The sequence below is a fragment of the Muntiacus reevesi genome, chromosome 4 (assembly GCF_963930625.1).
Source record: "Muntiacus reevesi chromosome 4, mMunRee1.1, whole genome shotgun sequence".
Lineage (NCBI taxonomy): Eukaryota > Metazoa > Chordata > Mammalia > Artiodactyla > Cervidae > Muntiacus > Muntiacus reevesi.
The window spans coordinates 33,512,438-33,534,422 of record NC_089252.1 but is presented as its reverse complement, the minus strand read 5'-3'; the positions used below and the strand labels follow the sequence as shown (position 1 = coordinate 33,534,422).

General features: G+C 35.3%; 1 protein-coding gene across 2 annotated transcripts in view; it reads right to left on the bottom strand.

Annotated features, from left to right (window-relative positions):
• The window catches only part of ROCK1 (Rho associated coiled-coil containing protein kinase 1), a 118,802-nt gene that overhangs the window by 17,738 nt on the left and 79,079 nt on the right, over nucleotides 1-21,985 (bottom strand). For both annotated transcript variants that reach the window (XM_065932490.1, XM_065932491.1), the window contains 9 exons: nucleotides 15,716-15,851; nucleotides 14,207-14,298; nucleotides 13,866-14,112; nucleotides 9,884-9,990; nucleotides 8,287-8,437; nucleotides 6,149-6,309; nucleotides 5,004-5,188; nucleotides 3,391-3,460; nucleotides 1,496-1,590 (listed from right to left, as the gene is read on the bottom strand). In XM_065932490.1, the coding sequence (XP_065788562.1) occupies nucleotides 1,496-1,590; nucleotides 3,391-3,460; nucleotides 5,004-5,188; nucleotides 6,149-6,309; nucleotides 8,287-8,437; nucleotides 9,884-9,990; nucleotides 13,866-14,112; nucleotides 14,207-14,298; nucleotides 15,716-15,851 (1,244 nt within the window). The remainder of the gene's footprint in view (nucleotides 1-1,495; nucleotides 1,591-3,390; nucleotides 3,461-5,003; nucleotides 5,189-6,148; nucleotides 6,310-8,286; nucleotides 8,438-9,883; nucleotides 9,991-13,865; nucleotides 14,113-14,206; nucleotides 14,299-15,715; nucleotides 15,852-21,985) is intronic.

Sequence of the window (21,985 nt, the reverse complement as noted above, 5' to 3'; positions counted from 1 at the left end):
ATATGCTTGTTAAACACTCTAGTGGAGATGTCAGACAGCTGGATTTACAGGTCTAGAATTCAAGGGAGAATATACTTGCACACTGATGTTATTTAAAGCCATTAGGCTGGATGAGAACAAGCAGAGAGTGATCCCTTGGGCCCTCCAGAGTTTAAAGGTCTCAGAGATGGGAAACGACAAAGGAGCAAAGATGGGTGAGGAAGAGGAGAGATGGTTCAATAGGTGGAAAAGAGTTCGGTGTCAAAACCAAATGAAGCAAATTCAGAGAGTAATCAATGATGCCAACTGCTGCTATTAAATAAGATAAATAGGTAAGAACTAACTACAGTTCCTAACTATTAGGAAGCCCCAGGTGACCTTGAAAAAGGTTATTCTGGAAGAGTAATGGGTGCAAAGTTTTGAATGAGCTCAAGAAAGAATAAGAGAAGAGAACCTGAAGGTAAATGGTATGTCACTTTTCAAGGAAGTTTGCTACAAAAGAAAGCAAAAAAATAGGTTGCTATCTGTAAGTACATATACCGTTAAAAGAAAAGGAGGTTATCTTTTTTTTTTTTTTTTTAGGAGGTTATCTTTTAAGAAAATGTTTACCTCTATGCTTATGCAACAATGGAAATGACTACAGAAAGGAAAAAAAAAATGATGGAGGAGTGTAACTGATTCACTTGCTGTACACCTAAAACTAACACAACACTGTAAATCAACAGCACTCCAAGAAAAATAAAAAAAAAAGAAACGACGGAAAGATGAGAGAATAATCAGAGTCACAGGCACAAAGGGATGAGATAGAAGGGCTGCCTTTTAGGTCAACTCATGCTAATTTTGTCTATTTTCATGAATCAGAAGGAAGGTAGGGCTTACAGGTACAGTTGTAGACAGGTCAGTGGTTTGTCAGTGGAAGAGAGTAGATGTCCTATGACTTTCAGGAAACAAGACTATTTGCTGAGAATGAGAACAAGAAGTTGTTGATTTGAGGAGGGAGGAAAAGATAAGACATACAACAATGTGAGAAAACCAGCTTCAATATTTGTTCTTATACTATCCAGCTATGAGCAGTTATTAAACTTAACAGCTTTATAAGACTGCCTCCTTGTAAAGCCCTAAGCACACATGCAATAGAAATTAACCTGCCTTATAATACTAAGAGGAAAACCCTAAATATCTTTACCTAACATAAAAATTATAACTTGCAAATACTACATGAACTATTTATATACAAACAGATGTTTGAAGATTAAGAGACCTTTGAAAACAATTTACTGTCACAATTTGGTGAATCTCTGTACAACACCTATAGTGTTAAAGAACCAAATTATTTCTTCACCATAAAGGTAAATTTTAGTCAAAATTTAGTTTGATTTGTTCTGAACTAGGCCAGTAAGATTTGCTATTCCACTGCCATAAGAATAAAGACCCATCTACTCTCTATGTTTAAACTTAAAAGTTAAGAAATCTTTGCTGTAGGACTGATTCTTGTTCCAAAGTAAAATAGACATACTTTTCACTTTGTAGTTCCTGTATTTTCTTTAAGTTTTCTCTGTTTTTTTCTTCAATTTCTTCCTTAAGTTCCTTTACCTGGGTTTTATAAAGTGTCTGCAAAACAAGTGAAAAGAATAAGTAAGTATATTGATGGGGTTAAAAACAGTTTGGTAGTTTTTTATAAAGTTAAACAATTAACATATGGTCTAACAACTCCACTCTGAAGAATTTACCAAAGACAAGTAAAAATATATATCTATACAAAGTCTTACACATGAATATTCATTACAGTTTTATTTCATAGTAACATGAATTTTCATTGCAGTTTTATTTCACAGTAATAGATACGGAGGTTATAGAGTATAAACTTCCAATTGTAAAGTCAATTTCTGTTTTTTTAACAACATCTTTTAGTTTAAAAGGTAAGGAAAAAATAGTGAGGACCAGCAAACAGCTGTGGAGTATGACTTTCACACTGCATACTTAATTATCCCTCTGAGAAACAGCACTTCTCTGGGGGAAAAATACATTTCTACAAGAATTCAACTGAAAGAAAAATGATGGCTAGCTCCGGTTTGTTTACAATTTCTAAAATGAAATAGTTCATTCTGCCTTTAGTAATCAGATTCTCATTTCTCCGACTTCAATTACTGAAATTTATATGTGGAATCAATGAAGAAATAAAAATAACCTGATCTGAAAGCCAAAATTAGAGAAAATCTTAAATTCAGCTCATAATAACTTACCAAATTTAGCAACATCTAACCCAGTCCTCACAAGTAACAGAATAAACCAAAACTAAAGACAGTTAATAGTTTGTATTGTTTTATAGAGGCAAAAATCAAGAATCCATAAGAACCACCACAAATCACTTGGACATCCATCCCCAAATATGGAGGCACTGAAAGATTACCCTGTGGAAGTCTACGGACAGGAACGTGTGCTTGATATTATAGACCACTGTGCAGAAGTCACCCCCACACACTGAAAAAATGAAGGCTAATTTACATTCAGGAAAAAGGTTTTCAACAATCCTGAATTTTTTTTTTTTAAAAAACATATTCCAGGGATTGTATAATAAGCCAAGAAGAAACAGACAAAAAATGGAAAAGTCACCACTCGTAACTGCATAAAATTCCATAGAGCTCTAACAGTATCCAGATTTTTTACTGAGGAAATCATTACTTCCAATATTGTTCATACTTTGTTTCTAGGGCATATTCAGCAGTGCAACTCAAACTCTGTGCATTTAATTACACTGCTTAAAGCCCATAGTTAAGTGTGGCTTGCCAGTGAAACAGAAATCGAGCAGCTAGATAAATATCAAACTGAAATGTTAGGGCACAAGCTTGGCAACAAAAAATTCAGAGTTTTCAATAAGGCCTCAAAGCAATAGTTATAAATGCTGATTGACAGTAGTAATGAAAATAAGCTGGCCTGTAGTAAAAAAAGAAAATGAATTTTATGGAGAAAAAGCATAACAGATTCATAAAGTGCACTCAGAGCCAAAATAGGAAAAAGCTCTTGAACATTATTTATACCTACAACTGCATGCGGTGAGAGCTATACATGTTTGTACGAAGGCCACTGTGATGTGCACACATGAATCACACGTGATAATCCTGGGCACTCTAACCCACCAGAGCTTGGTACCAGGCAGACAGAACTCTTAACCGACTCTTCTAAGTAGCTCCAGTTTGAAAGCAATTCTGGAAATATTTGCACAAAAACAGTCATTTCTTTATAACTTAGACTACCAACACAGATTCAGAAATGAAATGTGGAGAAGGGGATATACAACGGGAGAAAACTACTTTATAGTCATTTGAAATAGAATCACAGCTCACATTAAACATCTAAACCCCTTGTTAAGTCAGCTATGGAAACAGTCTACATGTTAAAAGTGATTCTCACCGAGAAATACTGCTCCGCTTCCAGCTGATCCTGCAGCTCCCGCATCTGCCCTTCATTCCCTCTGTACTGCCTTCAGTCGAAAGAGAAAGAGGTAAACAAATGCCCCTACTCTTACTAGACTTTTGCTTCTTAAAGTTGCTAAAACAAAAATGTTTACTAAAATAATCTGTTTTAAAAAAATTCATACTTTGTTATTCAGTATTACTTAACTAGCTATATTTGGTTAGGACACACTGTCTGGTGCCATTTTGCTCCTTGTAAAATGATACTATGAAAAGTAGAGAAAACCATTTTCTGCTGAAGTTCACTTTCAGGAGAATATTAACTGTGGATGAATCCAAATGCAAAAGTAAAATGATATTTTTTTGGTAAATTTTTGTAGAGAACAGCTTTCTTAGGGATACATTTAAAATGTCTTATGCAATAAGTAGACTATTAAAAACATGAACATATTAAATAAATGATAAGAAAAATTTAGTACTACATTTTATGGTTAAGCAAGCACAAGGGTGGGGTGGAAATGAATACTCAGATATGGAATAAGAAGGGAGGCAATAACAACAGCTGACAGAGGAGGAGTAACACAGATAAAGTGAGATGTACATATATAGAATACATATATGTAAACACCGCTCACAGAGAGGCAAGGACTAAAAAGTCAGATACACAATGCAACCCAACACACAGCTATTGAACGGTGAACAATTCCATCTGCAGCTGCTGGGTTTTCATATTAGAAGGTAAGAGCTTTTTACTTTCAGCACATGGTTGACAGAAATTATTAGCTAAATGTTGAGTGCAAGTTACTGTGGGAGAAGAAAATTATAAAACACCTTACTTGGTGAAAACAGTGGCTCTAAAGGGGAAAAAGAATTTCACCAACATAAAGTCAACAAAATTAAGAGAGACAATTCTACACAAGAGTTACAGTGTTGTACATGAAGCTGGCAAATGAAGATATTATAACATAAATTTAGAGGAAATAAAATCCCATGACTTGGCTTAAGGCATCCTCATCTTTGACATTAAATCTCTGAATCACGTCCTTACACAAATTCTGAGAGTCACCGTGACACCCTGGTGTGTCTCTATTTCAAGTAAGCAGACACATCACATCTCAAGAACAGAGAAAAAGGACACTCTGCATTCTGAGATGAACCAAAGAAAACAAACACACATGGGGTCATCATTTCTAATTCCAGTCTCTAAAGTAAAGAAAACTTGAATATTTTCTGTAAGGTACTAATCCATAATAAAATACTCCTGATTTTTGTAATTCTAGTGTGATGACAGATGATTTTTGTGGATATGGAAATTATACAAAAGAACTGTTTTTCTACCATAAACAGACTTATTGTAAAGTCAGTAGTCCTGACAATATCTTTTTTCCCCCTGTAATAACTGTATTTTTTAAAGTAAGTCTGCCCTTCCAAAGCCTGAACTCCCTTGCAAACCTTCTTTGCAAACAAATTCTTTTTTCTAAACATTTTTTCCTAAATCTTCATTTCACAAACTCTAAGTACATAATCTATACACATATAAAATATCAAACACATAAGAAAATGCTGAACACACACAAAAAAGAAATCAAGAATGTTATTTCCGAGACTTACTTTGTAAGCTGAGCTAATTCAAATTCTAATAATCTCTTTGCTTCCAATAAAGTATTTATTTCCTGTTTCATCTGCTTTTCTAAACCTTTTAAATTGTCTGCCTCAAATGCTTGAGTCTTCAATTCATTTTGTAACAACAGTCGCTTATTTGATTCCTGCTCCAGCTGCAGGGTTAGATTCTTAACCTATGAAAGAGAAAAATAATTGGGATTGTAAATTTGTTTAATAACTTATTAGACATTATTTGAAGGAATATTAATCAAACCTCAAGTACACTATTTCCTTATACAAACAGAAAATAACTGTATTCTAAAGAGTCTCCACTGTTTTATGCATTTATTACTGCAGAATTTATAGAGTTAAATCAAATTAACTCCCAAATTTCAGACATGAAATCTTGGAGGGAAAAAAAAATCTGGTTTCTTTGTATGGTACCTGTATGGAAATTCTGGAGAAGGTGAGTATAAAAGTTACTTTTGGAGGGACATTCCTAAATGGTACTTAAATCTATTAGTTCATTCATAAATGTTTGTGCTCTAATCTATAGCCCTGCAAAGTTTACCCCCAAAATTGAACATATATTTAACTCAATTCGATAAATATTTATCAACTACTTACTGGGCATAAGGACTAAAATGCTCCAAATTCTTACAGTGGTTACAATTTCCCTCATGATCTGCTGTTTACTTTTCTGGCGCTGTCCCTGGCCATTCTCTGAATCCAATCATACTGCTCAGACCTTCCAGTGTGATATACTCTCCATCACTGCACAGTGCTTGCAGAGGCTATTCTCTGTCTTTCCCTCTTCATTTATTCCTTCTTCAGCTCTTAAATGTCAAACCGTTGGTGAGGTCTCCATTAACCTCCTGAACATGATTAGCCTTGATACTCCTAACTTGGTACGTCCTTCTTAAGTATGTCATGCTTGTCATGGCAATGTTAGTATCTGTCTTTCCCTTTGGGTTCCAAGTTCCACGGAGGTCAAGCCCAGAACTATCTTATTCTGTACCTTATAGCAGTGAACACAGATATATGTAGGTAATTTTATTTAAATCTCCACCATGTTTAAATTATACTGACTTTTTAGTCATAACAATGATGTTCTCCTTTATAAGATGAATGAAAGTGAGAATTATTTTTCTTACTTCATCCTCCATCCTGTCTTTATTTTCAATCAAATGCTCCAGCTTCTGCTGAGATTGTTTCAGATCAACATCTAGCATAGAACACTGCTTCTCAATCTGAACAACCCTATTTTCAGCCTTCTCTCGAGCTTCTCTCTCCTCCTTCAGTTTTTTTTCCATCTCTGTGAAAGAAAAAGTTGCAAATAAACATTTAACGAAAAAGACTACTTTAAGACTTTCACGGGCTATATAAGACACCTAGGTGTCAAAAACCCCTACTGTTAACATCCTGTTAAAGATTCATTACTGAAGTTCTAACATTATGAATTACTTGTATAATGGGATCTTTAAAGGAAGAGAATCATAAAAATGTAACAAATCTTCCAAATCCAACACTTGCTCAATGATATGAAAGTACAGCTTGAAAAAAAGTAGAGTGTATAAGGAGAAAAATGGAGGTAGTTAGACAAAAGTGAAAAAATAAATGAATAAATAAAGTTGTGGTTATTAATGTATACCTAGCACTGTTCCACAAAAGCTTCAAGAGGCTTAAGGCTGTGATATAAACTTAATTTTTGCAACGCATATAAAAAAGATCCCATGACAGTATAATACTTATTTTACTTATTATCAGAAGATATCAGTCTCTAGTGAGGTTCCTTTCTTGATCAACATCAAGAACTAAGGTTCTAGAGGTTAATTTACTAGGGTCCTGAAACTCTTGAGTTGTACCATCAGGATTCAAATTTATTAAGTCTGTTATCTCGCTTTCAGGCTGTCCTGTCTAGGTGACAAAATAGAAACCACCAGAATGGCGTTTTTCTAAATAACTCCCAGATTTCCAGCTTGGATGATGAATATCACTATCCTCCACAGTCATGATAATATTTCCCATTTACTGAAAGTTTTCTGTGTACAGGCACTTCAGTGCATTTTCCCCATCTAATTTTTTGAAACAGTCATAAGAGAAGCTAAGAGGCAAAGGAGATTTGTCTGATTACAAGCGTGGGCTCATAAAAACAAGATAATCATCAACCAATACAGTAAGAATAGCGGGAAGAGACCATTTGACAGATAAGATCACAAGTTTATCTCTTGAATAAACTGAATTTAAGGTGACAGGTGACACTTCAGCTTACAACAGGTTAAGAAGTGAGTAGAAGGTGAAGAAAAGGAAGACATCTTTTTAGAAATCTGGCTATAAAGGGACGGAATAAAATAGTGGCAATTAGGAAGGACCACAGGTTGCTCCAAAGGTTTGTCCTTTTTTTTTAAACAGATGAGAAAGATATGTACATGTTAACAACAAGAAGGGATTCAGTGGAGGGAAAAGGTTGAGAATAAAGGAAAGAAAAAGTAATTAAGTTGAGATAAGAGACTGGATCTGTGTATAGGTGGAGCATATTAGCAAGGAAAGGAAAAGGATCACACTCTGCTAAGGTGAGAGAGATGATAATGAAGATGGTAAAGGAGCAGGACAGCTTGACCAAGTCAGAGAATTAGATTCTGAGGAGTTCAAGTCTATGACTTCACAGTTTCTTTTTGAAATAGGAGAATGTTCACCTAAAAGCAAAGTGATAAAGACATGGCATAGGAAGCTAGAGGAGAGAAAGAAAAATTTAGGAGAAGGAACTGATGAGTGACATATATAAAACAACAGCTCACTTGAGGCTTCAGACAATGCACTGAGATAACACCCATCTAAAGAACTAGCTGAAGCAATGAGAAGCCACTGGCTGGTCTGATTGAGGGTTGCATTTAGAGGCATAATTCAGTGGAAATACAAAGAAATAACAGAGTTGAAGATACAAAGCAAGAAAGGTGAATCAACAGACAATGAGCTCCAGAATGGATTTCAAAGAAAACAAAGGAAAAGGGCTGAAAAACTGGGAGAAATGAAAATACACTGACTTTTACAGGGAGAGGAGGGTAGTATAGGGAGCAGAGCATGTGGAGTAAGGGAATTAGCAGGTGAAACTTATTTTAAAAAAAAGGAATGCATCAAAAATGAAAAAAAGGAAGGCCCCCCTTTCCCAGATCATCATTTATAATGTCTAAGAGTTTAAACTACTACACAATGAAATTTGATCAAAATCAAAAACCTTTGTTGTCATTATTTAAAAACTAAGCATGCAGAAAATATTAAAACTGACACTTACCACACATTGCAACAGACTTTGCCTCTTCAATAGATTGATGTTTGTCAGTTAAACGAGCTTTGGTTACCTTATGTTCATTTACCTCTTGTTCTAACCGCTGCTGTAATGATTTAAGCTTGTAGTTTAAATCTATTTCTAAGTTATTCTTCTCCTGTAAAATGAGAATGAGAGTCAAGTACTATGCTGTGCAAAACACAAATCATTAAATCTTACATTAATTTTATCTCCTAAGAGATAATATATGAATCATATTGGCTTGAAATATTATACTATATGTACTTAAATACTTTTACTCAGAACATAATTTTATGTTTATACTTCTTGTGCACTTCACACTATCTATAATATCTTACTTTAAAATCACAATAAGCACATATAATTAAAAACAAAATATCACCTCTCTGTGCCCTCCACCCTCCTTTCCCATGTGAATCATTAGCCATGGCTGATGGCAAGGCAGATTTCTATTATATTCAGGAGGGTTCACTGAGAGGATCAGAAATGAACAGGACAGTTCTTCAGTTCATTTAAAATTTTATGCTACCACTTAAAAAACTAATCTCTATTTACATTTGCATTTACACCTAGATTTATCTTGCTCTGAGTTAACATATATTCCATTCCTGTTTGGGGGCTTCTACTCTTCTTCTTTCATCCTGTTTCCAAATTAATACCAGTCTTAGACATCAAAAAGCTATTCTGAATGCCACAAAATATGTCCAAAGGACAAGGTAAGTGGTGGATTTTCTGATCATTTACCTGAGGATCTAGTAAACCTACAACATTTCAGGGAGGTATGCTAAATCTGCATATTATCTATTTAATCCTTTTCTTAGCAAGGTAAGGACAGAGGATAACCAATGGCATTTTTGAAAAGAAAATTCTACAGGCAAAGGTCCATACTTTATGTACACTCTTTACTATATTGCTAACACTTACCAACAAAATGGAAAAAGCACACACAATGCTATATACTAATCCTTTGTTCTCCTTCTTCATAATTGGTAAGGTTCAATATTTTCATCTTTCCCATGTACAAAAAATGGGGAAAAATTCTACATGGAGAGATATCTCCAAACCAATGCAATTTGTGATGATCAGATATCTAATACCCTTCAAGGATAAAAACAAATAAATAACACCCTGCTGCTGCTGCTAAGTCACTTCAGTCATGTCCGACTCTGTGCGACCCCATAGACGGCAGCCCACCAGGCTCCTCCGTCCCTGGGATTCTCCAGGCAAGAATACTGGAGTGAGTTGCCATTTCCTTCTCCAGTGAATGAAAGTGAAAAGTGAAAGCGAAGCCGCTCAGTTGCGTCTGACTCTTAGCGACCCCATGGACTGCAGCCTACCAGACTCCTTTGTCCATGGGATTTTCCAGGCAAGAGTACTGGAGTGGAGTGCCACTGCCTTCTCCAAATAACACCCTAAAAAGCTCAAAATAAGGTCCACATACATCACACACCAACCAACCATAAAAATTTTTAGAAATGTAAACATATAAAGATTAGGAATGAATGGTCTCTTAGAAAATCACCTTACAATATCTGGTAATCAGTAAAACTATCTCATAATTGGTCTACATTAAATCATTTACCTTTTCTGAATGATTAAGCATGTCTTGAGCCTCTTTTCTTTCTCCTTCTACTCTTTCTAGATTATGTTTGAGATGCTTCACCTCCTCTTGTAAAGATGTAATTCGAGCTGTCAAGTGAGAAAAAAGTTCAAATCACAGTCACTGAGAGAGAAATCCTTTTTCCCCAGCATGATCATTAAGATTAAAAAAAAAAGCTTTAAATCTCCAAGTGGTAAATTTATTTATTACTTGCAGTTTGGAATAGCTACAACAGTACTGAAAAAGAACAATGAAACTGAAGAACTCAAACTTGCAATTTCAAAACTTGCTATAAAGTTCCAGTGACCAAAACAGTATGTTACTGGCGTAAGAGAACCAAGAGAATAAAACGGAGACTCTAGAAAGGAAAGTGTACACCCACAGCCAGCTGCCTTTAACAAGGATGCCTATAACCAACCAGCGAAGGAAAACAGGCTCTCCAACAAACAGTAATGGGACAACCAGATGCACGCATGCTAAGTTGCTGCAGTTGTGTCTGACTCTTTGCGACCCCATGGACTGGAGTCCGCCAGGATTTTCTGCCCATGGGATTCTCCAGGCAAGAATACTGGAATGTGCTACCATTCCCTTCTCTGGGGGATCTTCCTGACTCAGTAATCGAACCCTTGTCCTCTTACGTCTTCTGCATTGGCTGGTAGGTTCTTTACTATTAGCACCATTTGGGAAGCCCTCAAGTTAGTCAAAGACCTAAATATAAATGCTAAAACAATACAACTAACAGAAAACACAGGAGTAAATCTTCATGATCCTGAATTTGGCAATGTATTATGAGATACGACACCAAAAGCATAAGCAACATATTTTAAACTGAACTTTATCAAAATTAACTTTTGTAAATCAAAGGACATTATTAAGAAAAATGAAAAGACAAACTACAAAAGAGGTGTAAACATGAGCAAATCATATACCTGATAAGGTCTAGTACCTGTTAAAAGTCAACAACAAAAAGACAAAAAAATAAATGCACAAATGACATGCACAGACATCTTTCCAAAAAGAATATACAAATAGCCAATAAGTACATGAAAAGATTGCTCAACTTCATTACTCACTAGGAAAATTAAAGTTAAAACCACAATGAGACAATGATGGTGGAAACTTAAAATGATAAACAATGCTGGTGGAAATAAAATGAGATGTGGCTATTATGGAAAATAGTCTGAAAGTGCCTCAAAATTAAACCGAGCATTACCACGTGACCCATCAATTCTACTCCTAGGTATCCAAAAGATTTGAAAGCAAGTATTCCAATAAATACTTGCACCTGAATTTCACAACAGTGCTATTCATAACAGTCAACAGGTGAAAAAACTCAAGTGCCCATCAACAGATGAAGAGCTAAATGAATTATGGAATATATATACACATACAACAGGATATTACCCAGCCACAAATGAATGAAGTATTGATATATGGTACAACATCAACCAATCTTAAAAATAAGCTAAGTGAAAGAAGCCTGAACTAAAGGTCACAAATTATATGATGTCATTTATATGAAATATCCAGACCAGGTAAATTCGGAAATATAGGACAGATGAGTGGTTGCTAGGGTCATACAGGGAAGGACAGCTGAATGGGCACAAAGCTTTCCTCTGGGTTAATGAAAATGTTTCGGAACTAGACTGTGAATGTACTGAATGCCACTGAATTGCACACTCTCAAATGGTTAACTTTAGGTTATATGAATTTCACCTCAATAAAAAAAATAAACAAAAGCAGTTAGAAATACAACAGGGCAATGAAAAAAAAACTAGTCATAGTGATTATTTTTCAAACATGTTTCAAAATTTGGCCAAAGAGATGAAGAATAAATGGAATCTTAAAAATTGGTTAGATTAGAAAACTGATCTACTATTTCCAAAATTCAAATCCAAAAACATACCAAGAAAAATGGTTATACGGTTTCCAAATGCCTGTGTATCAGTTAAAAACAAAAGTACATTACACTATGATATATGACATGAAGCTAAGCATTTTTTTTTTTCATTTTTAAAGGGTTGTAAATAGCAAAAAAAGAAAAACATGTAACAGAGATCATATGTGGCCCACAAAGCCTGAAGAATATAATGTCCAATTATGTTTGGAAGTCATTTCCCACACACATGAAGACACTCATCAGTGTACATGGAGAGCATTCAACTAGCAAATAACCATCACTTTACCACAAGACCAGGCTCTCAAACTGCAAGATCTATACTGAGGGATCCAAAATGTCTTAAGAACCATAAAAAGTTAGTGTAAAAATGTTATATGTGCATGTGTGTGTGTTTTACCACAATGTACTTTTTATATGCATGTTGAGGCTTATGTAAATTCTGCACATTTTTTAATGTGTATGAGCTTTGATTCACATGTAAATCAAAAAATAAACCTTCAAGGAAGCACTGAAAAATGATACACATTAACGATAAGTCATGCTATGATCTTCCTTAACTTCACCAATATCTAAACAGTCAGTTAAAACCACTGTTGATAAACGCATAATGATGGTCTCTTCCTTAAAAGCAAGCACTTCAAAGCTCAGTAGTATCTGGAAAATCACTGACTCAAAGAATTTTAGAATTGCAAGAATTTATAGGAGTTACCCAATCTTCTTGGTTTACAGATAAAGAAGGCAGATGAAGTGACATGCACACAGCTAATAAGCTGTATATAAGAAGGCCTAGAGCGGCAGGCAATTCAAGGACGTGGCATATGAGGCTTTTCTAATACATATAATGAGGATACTTTCTTGGTTGTATTCATATCTATTTTAAGCCTAGTCCCTGAGAAATAAGATTGTGCAACACTCCTCAGCTGAGAACCAATGGAAGACCCTAATTTCTGTTTCTAAAGTCCCAAAATTGACCCTGACCTCTGGCCACAGAATTAGAGCTAATCGTCAAGTCCCAGGAGACTCCAAACTATGTTCCCATCCTGTGACTTAGGTTAAAAAACACCACCCCACCGCCTACTTTTCCCTGAAAGATCTGGCAACTTCCAAGCGTGTCTGTTTTGATTAGGTAGTATGGACGCTATCGCTTACAGAAACAGAAAATAGAAAAAAAAAAAAGTAAGAAACGGTTAAAGCCAGGCATCCTGTTGAAAACAAACCGATTTTATTACTGTGACGAAAGTATTTCTTTACTCGCTGTTAGTTATATTCCATCTTTTTCCTTTTAGACTCAGAAAGACTGCTGATATCTCTAGTTCTAACCTTTCCAAGTACTGAATTTTTTATTTGCAGAGGGATTCTCTTTCTACTGTTTACTTTCTATTTCTACCAATAACGCATGAAGAATCCCAGGTTTTAATAGTGATAATCTTCTCTACCTGGATTAGTTCCACTTTGAGTAAGACTTCTGTGAATTGGACACTTTTAAAAATTAAGGTTTCAGTAAACTGGCTGTAAGATTGGAAATAACCACATTACCTCCATCACAAGGGGACCTGAGAGAGGGAAGAAATTACAATTTGATATGAATTCTCCTGAAAGAGAAAGAATGCTAACCATTTCCAGTATTACCAAGGTCATTTTCTTTTTTTATTGAAGTATACTAGATATACAATATCATATCAGTTACAGGTATACTATACAGGACAATATGATCAAAAATATTTTACCTTACACTTAAAAATTACTAAGACACAAAAGGACAAATACTGAGGTACCACTTCTATGAGGTAGTCAAATTCACTGAGACATAAAGTAGAAGGGTGGTTACCAGGGGCTGCGGGGGAGTGGGAAATGGGCGGTTACTGAGTACAACTAAAAAGTTTGAGAAGTTTTAGTACAAACTAAAAACTTTTTAGTTTGAGAAGATAAAAAAGTTCTGGAGATGGACAGTAGTGATGGTTACACAACACATGAATGTACTTTATGCCATTGAATTATACAATTAAAAATAGTTAAAACAGTAAGTGTTAATGTCTGTTTTACCACAATAAGAAGAAATATTACCTTGTAGGTCTCCAATCTTCTCAGAATCATGACCTCTGTCTCTTCGTTCAGCTTCTAATACAGCCTGCAGTTGGTAATAATCTTTGTCCATTTGTGACTTGGAATTCTCTAAAATTCTATTTCTCTCCTGCAGTTCTCTGTTTAGGGACTCTAGCTGAGTGATGGATTTGCTCATCTCTGTGTGACTCTTCCTTAATCTAACCGCCGTGTCTGATTCTGTCCTAAGTAAGTCATTGGCTTCTTCTAGCTAATTAAAAAAGAGAGCAAGAAAATAGTTTTTTTTTTTTTTTAACCAAAACACAAATTTATTTTAATTAAAAAATCTTATTCCAAAAACTTACCTGCTTTTGTAATTGTGCCAGCTTCTCATTAGCAAGCTGTGAATTCTGGCTGACTTTCTTTAAGTCTTCCAACTGATCCTTTAATGTAGAAACTAGAAAATGAAGGAATAACATGTAAGTTTTCATTGAGGAAATACACAAAACCCTTTTTAAAAAACAGGAAACTTTGTCTTAGGCCATAAAAGCCCATTATATTAGATCTAAATTTCATCTTGGAATTACTTAAATTTTAAATTCATTAAAAAGTAGAGTACTGTTTTATAATACACAATGCAAAAACAGATTTGTGTCCACTGCTATAATATTTCAAATTCTTCTATCCTTTTAATAAAGGTTAATCTATTAGTGAAATGACATAGCTATTATTTCTTTTTTACTGTATTCTTTTTTGGGGGGCCATGCTGCATGGCATGCGGAATCTCAGTTCCCCAACCAGGGATTGAACCCACCCTGGCCTTGGAAGCACAGAGTCTTAATCACTGGACTACCAGGGGGGTCCTGATACAAAGCTACTTTTAATGTTCTCTATTTTTTAAAGTACAAATGTTTGCTTACTTCAATTACTTTCAATATGATTCAAAATTTAAAAGGTACCAAATGGTATATAGTACAGACATGAGTCTTTCTCCCAGCACATTGTTTTCCAGCCCCTCTGGCTCTCCTCCTCAGCAACTACTATTACTAACTTCTTGCACATCTTTCCTCAGATAGTCTGTGTATCCATACCCGAATATATGAGAACACAAATGTGTGTTTTCACAAGCATTATATATACACAAATATATACATACATATATATGCACTTAAGCATATATAGATACGCCATTTTCTTTTAAACAATTAGTATTTTTTTAAGATACATTTTAGAGATTCTAAGTTTATAAAGAAATGCTTTATTCTTCTAAAATGCATAGTACTCTACCATATACACTAAAGTTTATTATATCACAGAATACATTTACACTGCTCATAATTTTTGCAATTTTAAACAACTCTAAAATTGATAACTTTATGTATCAGTATGCATGTGCACAAGTGTATGTGACATAAATTACTAGAAGTGAAATAACTGGATCAAAGGATGTAGAAAGCTATTTTAAATCTGTATTACTAATATCAAGACACATAAAATTCTAGTTTGGTAGTTTTCAAATATGGCTACTTGTTAGAAGTGCTGAGACAGCTTATTAAATATACCAATGCCCAGTCTACATGTCGAGGGAATTAAATTAGAACTTCTGGAGTTTAGGCATTAGTATTCTTTAAAGTTTCCCAAGATATTCTAATACATACACAAGGGTAAAAATCACTACCCTAGTTACAACATTACTACTGATTTTAAATATGTTATAAATTTATCTTGGGCCATGGGTATTAGCTCATGAAGGGTCTTAGGACTGAGTCTTCAAAAATATATCATAGGCACTAAATTTAAGACAACCTGAAGACAAAGACCTCAAGACAGTGTTAGAAATTTCAGTGTTTTTCAAAGAAAAAGCAACAATTTACCTTCATTTTCTACATTCCTCCTCTTCTCATTTTCCTGTTCTGCTTTTCTTTGGTATTCATTAATTCTGTGCTGTAGCAACATTTTCTCCTTCTCAATCTGAGATACTGTAGATTCTAGATTTCTTCTTTGATTCCCCTGAAATTATGAGAAAAGTTAACCACTGCAATTAATACTCCTCATTTCTTCAAGAGAATACTCAGTTCTTTTTTTAAAAGTACACAATTAATTAAGATAGATATTTTGGCTTCAAAATCACATAGTATTTCCTAACAACAATACCCTTTTAACAGTATAATTATCTTGTCTCAGAAGAAAGCAGTAATTTTATTTTAACTAGATATATAAATTGGTACAAAACTCAAATGATACCAAAGGTTAGTGGTTGTGGTTTAAGTTCACCAGTCCCTATATGAGGTCTCCCTTAATTTTTCTTCCTGTTTCGGTAACAATTTATCTTTCCTAAGATGCTCTATGTATGCATGTACCTACTTAATGTATATTAGAAAGTAATGAAAAAGATACTTTTGAAAATGAAACTAAGGGGAAAGGAGAGTTAAAGAAAAAAAAAATACTCCAAATTCTACAACTTAAAACTTATCTTCTGCTTCTGTGTTACCACTATCAGCGTATCTTGCATTTAATGCTATATTTTTATCTTTAAGACTCCACACTGGACAAACCTTTTACAGTGTGTGTTTTTCTGGGCTTTCCCATCTGTAAGTGAAATCCATCTTTTAAGTAAGATGCTGCCAGAGAGATACAGTAAAATTTGACAGAGACCATCCAAAATCCTTTCAATTATAAGATTTTATCATTTTAACTTTTATCTTTTCATTTTGAAAATTTGAAATGATTATACGTTTCAGAAGTTCCACAGACAGTAAGTATACGTACCCTTCCACTCAGTTTTCCCTAAGAATACATTTACCAACGGTACAATAACCAAATCAGGAAATTGATACTGATATACAGCATGTGTAGTTTGACGTCATTTTATCTCATGTGCAGATTCACAGAACTACCACTACAACCAAGATACAGGACTGCTTCATCAGCACAGTGATCTCCTTCCAGTCACTACTTAGAGCCACATGCACCCCTCACTTCTCCCACCACCGACAGCCCTAGCAACCAGTAACAAGAGGTCTTCCATCTGCATAATTTTGACATTTTTAAAATGTTATCTTAATGGATCACACAGGATGGATCTTTTGAGATTAACTTTTTACACTCAACATGTATCTTTGCGATCCATCCAAGTTGTTGTGTATAACAATGGTTCATTTTCCCAGTCTACAGCTTATCATGCCACCCTCTTATCAGTCTTTCACAGAGCAAGCACTGTTAGTTTTGACAAAGTCCAACTTATCGAACTGTCTTCCTTATATGGATCACGTTTGTGGTGTAATTATAACTCTTCACCAAGCTGTAAGTCCCAAGGATTTTCCCCTATATTTTTTCCCTAGAAGTTTTATATTTTTTATGTTCCTATTTAAATCTATGTCTGTTTTAAGTTAATATTTGCCTAAGATGTAAGACTTCAGTTGAGGTCCATATCTTGGCCTATGAATACCTCACTGCCCCAGTACCACTTGCGAAAAAGACTATCCTTTCTCCACCGAATTGCTTCTGCACCTTCGTCAAAAATGAGTTGGCCATAATTGAGGGTAACTGATCCACAGTTTCTTTGCAGTACTGTCTTTGCTTGATTTTGTTATCTTGGTCATTCTAGCCTCACAAAATCCACTGGGGAATGTTTCTTTCGTTTATATTTTCTAGAAGACAGTATAGAATCAGTGTTAAGTCTTCTTAAAACACTTGGTAGCTTCCTCTAGTGAAACCATCTGGTCCTGAAGATTACCTCTGGAGGAGCTTTTAAACTATGAATTCACTTTAATAGTTAAATAGGGATAGTCACATAATGTATTTCACATTGTGTGAGTTGTGGTAGCCTGTATTTTTGGAGGAATTGGTCCATTTCACCTATACCTTACACTTCAGTGGTTAGACCTGTATTATTTCCTTAAGAATTTTTTTAATATATCTGTAAGAGTCTGTAGGAATATGCCCTGCCTTATTCCTGATACAGATCATTTGTGTCTTATCTTTCCTTTCACAATCTTGCTAGAGGTTTGTCAAATTTTTTATCTTTCCAAGCAGCTGGGTTTTTCCTTATCATTGACTTTATTTTCCTGTTTCCAATTCCACTTATTTCTGCTCCTTATTTTTCCCTCCTTCTCTTTGTTTTCAGTTTATTTTGCTCTTCTTTTTCTAGGCTCCTGAGGTAGAAGCTTAGATGACTGATTTGAGACAGTTTATCTTTTCTTCTTTTTTCTTAGTATTTTATTGAAGTATGGTTGACTTACCATGTTTCAGGTGCACAGCAAGATGATTCAGTTATACACACACATATATATTATTTTTGAAGTCACTTTCCATTATAGGTTCTTACAAGATATTGACAATAGTTCCCTTAGCTACACGGTCATCTTTTCTAATGTAAATGTTTCAATGCACACATTTCCCTTAGAGCACTATGTTACCTGCACCCCACAAATTTTGATGTTTATCTTCATTTTCATTGTTGAAATATTTTTAAAAGGAGGAAGACCCATAACTTTATGAGATATAACATTGTAATATACTTTTTCATTTCCTTTGAGACTCTCTTACCTATGCATTATTTAGAACTGTGTTGTTTAGTTTCCATGTGTTTGTAGAGCTGTCTGATACTTTTCTGTTATTCACTCTAGCTTGGTAACATTTTGGTCAGAGAACAGGCTGTTTATGACTTTAATTCTTTGAAATCTGTAGAAGTTTGCTTGGTACGTGGTCTATCTTGGTACATATTCCTTGAGTGCTTGAAAAGAATGTGTCCTTTGCTATTGTTAGGCAGAAGGTTCTACAAATGTTGAATAGGTCCCATTGGCTGATAGTGTGGCTGAGTCCTATACATTTGCTGATTCTCTGTCTAGAGAGTGGTATTTAAAAAGTCTTCAACAGTAATCACAGATTCATCTATTCTCCTTTCAGTTTTATCAGCTTTTGCTTCGCCTATTTTGTAGCTCTTCTGTTTGGTGAATACAAATTTAGGAATGCTATATCTCCTCAGAGGATTGACATTTTTGTCATTCTGCAATGTCCCTCTGCCAGTAATAATTTTATTTGCCCTGAAGTCTACTTTACCTGATTTCAATACTGCCACCGCTGCCTTCTTTTTGCTAATGCTTAGATGATGTATTTTTTCATCTTCTTAAAGTTGTCTATATTGTTATATTTGAACAGTTTCTGGTAGACAGCATATGGGTAGGTGATTTTAAAAAATTTACTCTGACAATCTGCTTTAACTGCTGCTGAATTTAATTTACATTTAATATAATTACTGATATATTAGAGTTAAAGGCTCCCATTTTGTTTCTACTATGCTCTGTTTTCTTCTTCCTTGTCTTTCTGTAGGTTACTTGAGCATTTTTTTAGAATTCCACTTGCTTTTTCTAGTGTTTTTAAGTGTCTCTCTCTATAATTCTTATCAGTGGCTGCTCTAGGTATTACATTATATTACTGGTATTGGATTATGACCAGTTTGATTAAAGTGTAACATGGTACCTCTGCTGATACCTATTTATAATTGTCTAAAAATTTCTTCTACACATATGGAGAACCACATTGGACAACACCATAATTTCCACTTCAACTGTCAGATGTAATATAAAACACCGAAGAGGAGAAAGAGTGCGCAGTGTGTTTACCCATAGTTTTACTCTCTGTTGTTTCTTCTCTCCTGGTATTTCACTATTTCTTAATCACTTCCTTTCTATTTAGAGAATTTTCTTTAGCAATTATTTTAGGGAAGGTGTGCTGGTGACAATTTCTCTTGGTTTTCCTTCATCTGAGAACATTGTGGTTCTCATCTAGGATGTTTTCACTGGACACAGAATTCTCTGTCAACAGCTTTTTAACAGCCCTCAAAAAAAGCAGTACATTTCCTCTGCTCTCCATGGTTTCTGATAAGAAATCTGTCATCTGCACGGTTCTTCCCCTTTAGAGAAGTGTCACTTGCTGTATTTAAGATTTCTTCTTTGATGTTAGTTTTCATAAATCTATTGTATGTCTTGGTGTGGATATCTTTGGGTTTATCCTTTTTGTGGTTCACTCAGTTTCTTGTAGGCTTGTATCTTTTGTTTACAGGTTCACATCTTTCTCCACACTTGTGCAATTTTCAGCCTTCATTGTTTCCTGCCCTCTTTGCTCCTCTTTTACAGCAATTCCAAAAACACAATCTAAGAACCTTTCTGCTATAGCCCCAGTGGTCACTGAGGCTCTGTCACTTTTTCTGTTATTCAGAGTAGGTAATTTCTATCCATCTTCAAGTTCCCAGACTCTTTTCCTTGTATTCTTCACTGTGCTGCTGAGCCCATCCACTGAGATTTTTATTTCAGGTATTTTCAACTTTTGGTTGGTTCTACTTTATATCTTTTATGTCTTTGTAAAGACTTTCTAATTTATATTTTTCATCTATTTCAGGTATATTTGTAGCTGCTCACTGAAACAGGATGGTTCTTTCAAATCTGAGTCAGGTAATTTAAACATCTGTGTTATCTCACTGTTGGCATCTGTTTATTGTCTTTTCTCATTCCAGTTGAGAAATTCCTAGTTCTGGCTATTATGAGTGATTTTCTAATGAAATCTGGACATTCTGGGTATTATCTTACAATATGGGGGATTTTTAAAGGTTTTCTGTTTTAGCAGGCCTCTCCTGTCAGTGTTCTGGTGGGGTGACAGAAGTGCTGCCTCATTTCTCTCAAATAGAGGTAGAAATCTAGGTTTTTCCACTTGGTCTTTAATGACGCACAGGTTGGGGGAGGGAGTGGATCCTCTTCACCACTGGAGGAAAGGGGAGTTCTGGCACCCCACTAGGCTTCCTCGGATGACACCATGAAGGCGGGAGGGTACCTGGTCACTGCTGCCTACACAATCCCCACAGACACTGCAATGGGGGGACAGGCGCTCATTTTTTCAGTGTCCTAGGTGTGAACTCTCTACAAGGCCTCTTCTGATACCAATACAACAGGCAGCAGGAAGAGGGCCTTGCTAACTGCCAGAATGGAAGATGATTCCCCACATGGTCTCCAATGACACTATCTATGGCGGGGGTGGGGGGCAGGAAGGCTCATCACTCACTGCCCAGCAGAGATGCAAGTCCCTCCAATGGACCTTCCTGGTCATGGGGCTGGAAGTTTGAGCTCCGAACTCTGTTTCTGCTGATGGGGATGGGGTTACATTTTCTACGTTGTGTCTGGTGAGCACAGCAGTGACTGTAAGTTTTCTGATTTGCTAGCCTGCTGCCTTCCTGGTCCTACTTAAAGAGTGGTCTTTTTCACCTGTGCTGTTGGTGTTCCCAGATTGCTGGCTTATCCAGTACCCAGCATGGAATACACACTGCAAGCAAACAAACAAAAGCCCAAAAAACCCAGAGTACTTATTACTGTATCATTTCTGGAGGTTCAAGTATTCTAGCTGGTCTGTCTTACCTCCACCTTTCACAATCTTTTTAATTTTTTTTGCTTAATGCCCCAGGTTTTAAAGCTGTATTTAGCAGGAGAAATAGGGGAAAGGACTTTCACTCCATCTTTTCAGAAGCAGGATGATTTTAATTTTATAACTAATATTTCCCTCTTTACCTTGAATTTAGAAAGCCGAGTAACTTAAACCTAGCATATTTGTGTTTTATCTGTGTTCTAGAAATGAAACAAAAAGTAGAGTATATGCAAAAAGGATTTCTTAAATACTCAGTGTAAATACTACAGTGCCAGGCCAAGTCCACATTGCCCAATGGCAACTTGGTAAAATATTACATAAATCTGTCCAGACTATGTATATTTGAGGCTATGAATATGGGGGGGGGGGGACAAAAAACCCACCATCACTGACACACGCTGTTCTTTAGGAGAAAATTAAGACAGCACAAAAATCATCAGAAAGGTTAAATCTAAAAAGGACAAAGGATGTAAACAACGAGAGAAAGGACTCTGGAAAGATATTTACAAGGTAACCAGAAAGAATAAAAATGTGTTACATACTTGCAAAAGAACATCCTAATCACAAAATGTTCAGGCAGTGTTTCCCTGATAGTAACAAGTTCTTGCTAAGTGATGATGAAAAAAAGATTCCAACATTCATATAATTCCCATTTGATCATATGAAATTATGTTAATATAAGTCCTTTTGAAGCTGTATTCTTCCTTCTTTCCTATTTGTCTCTTTCTGCT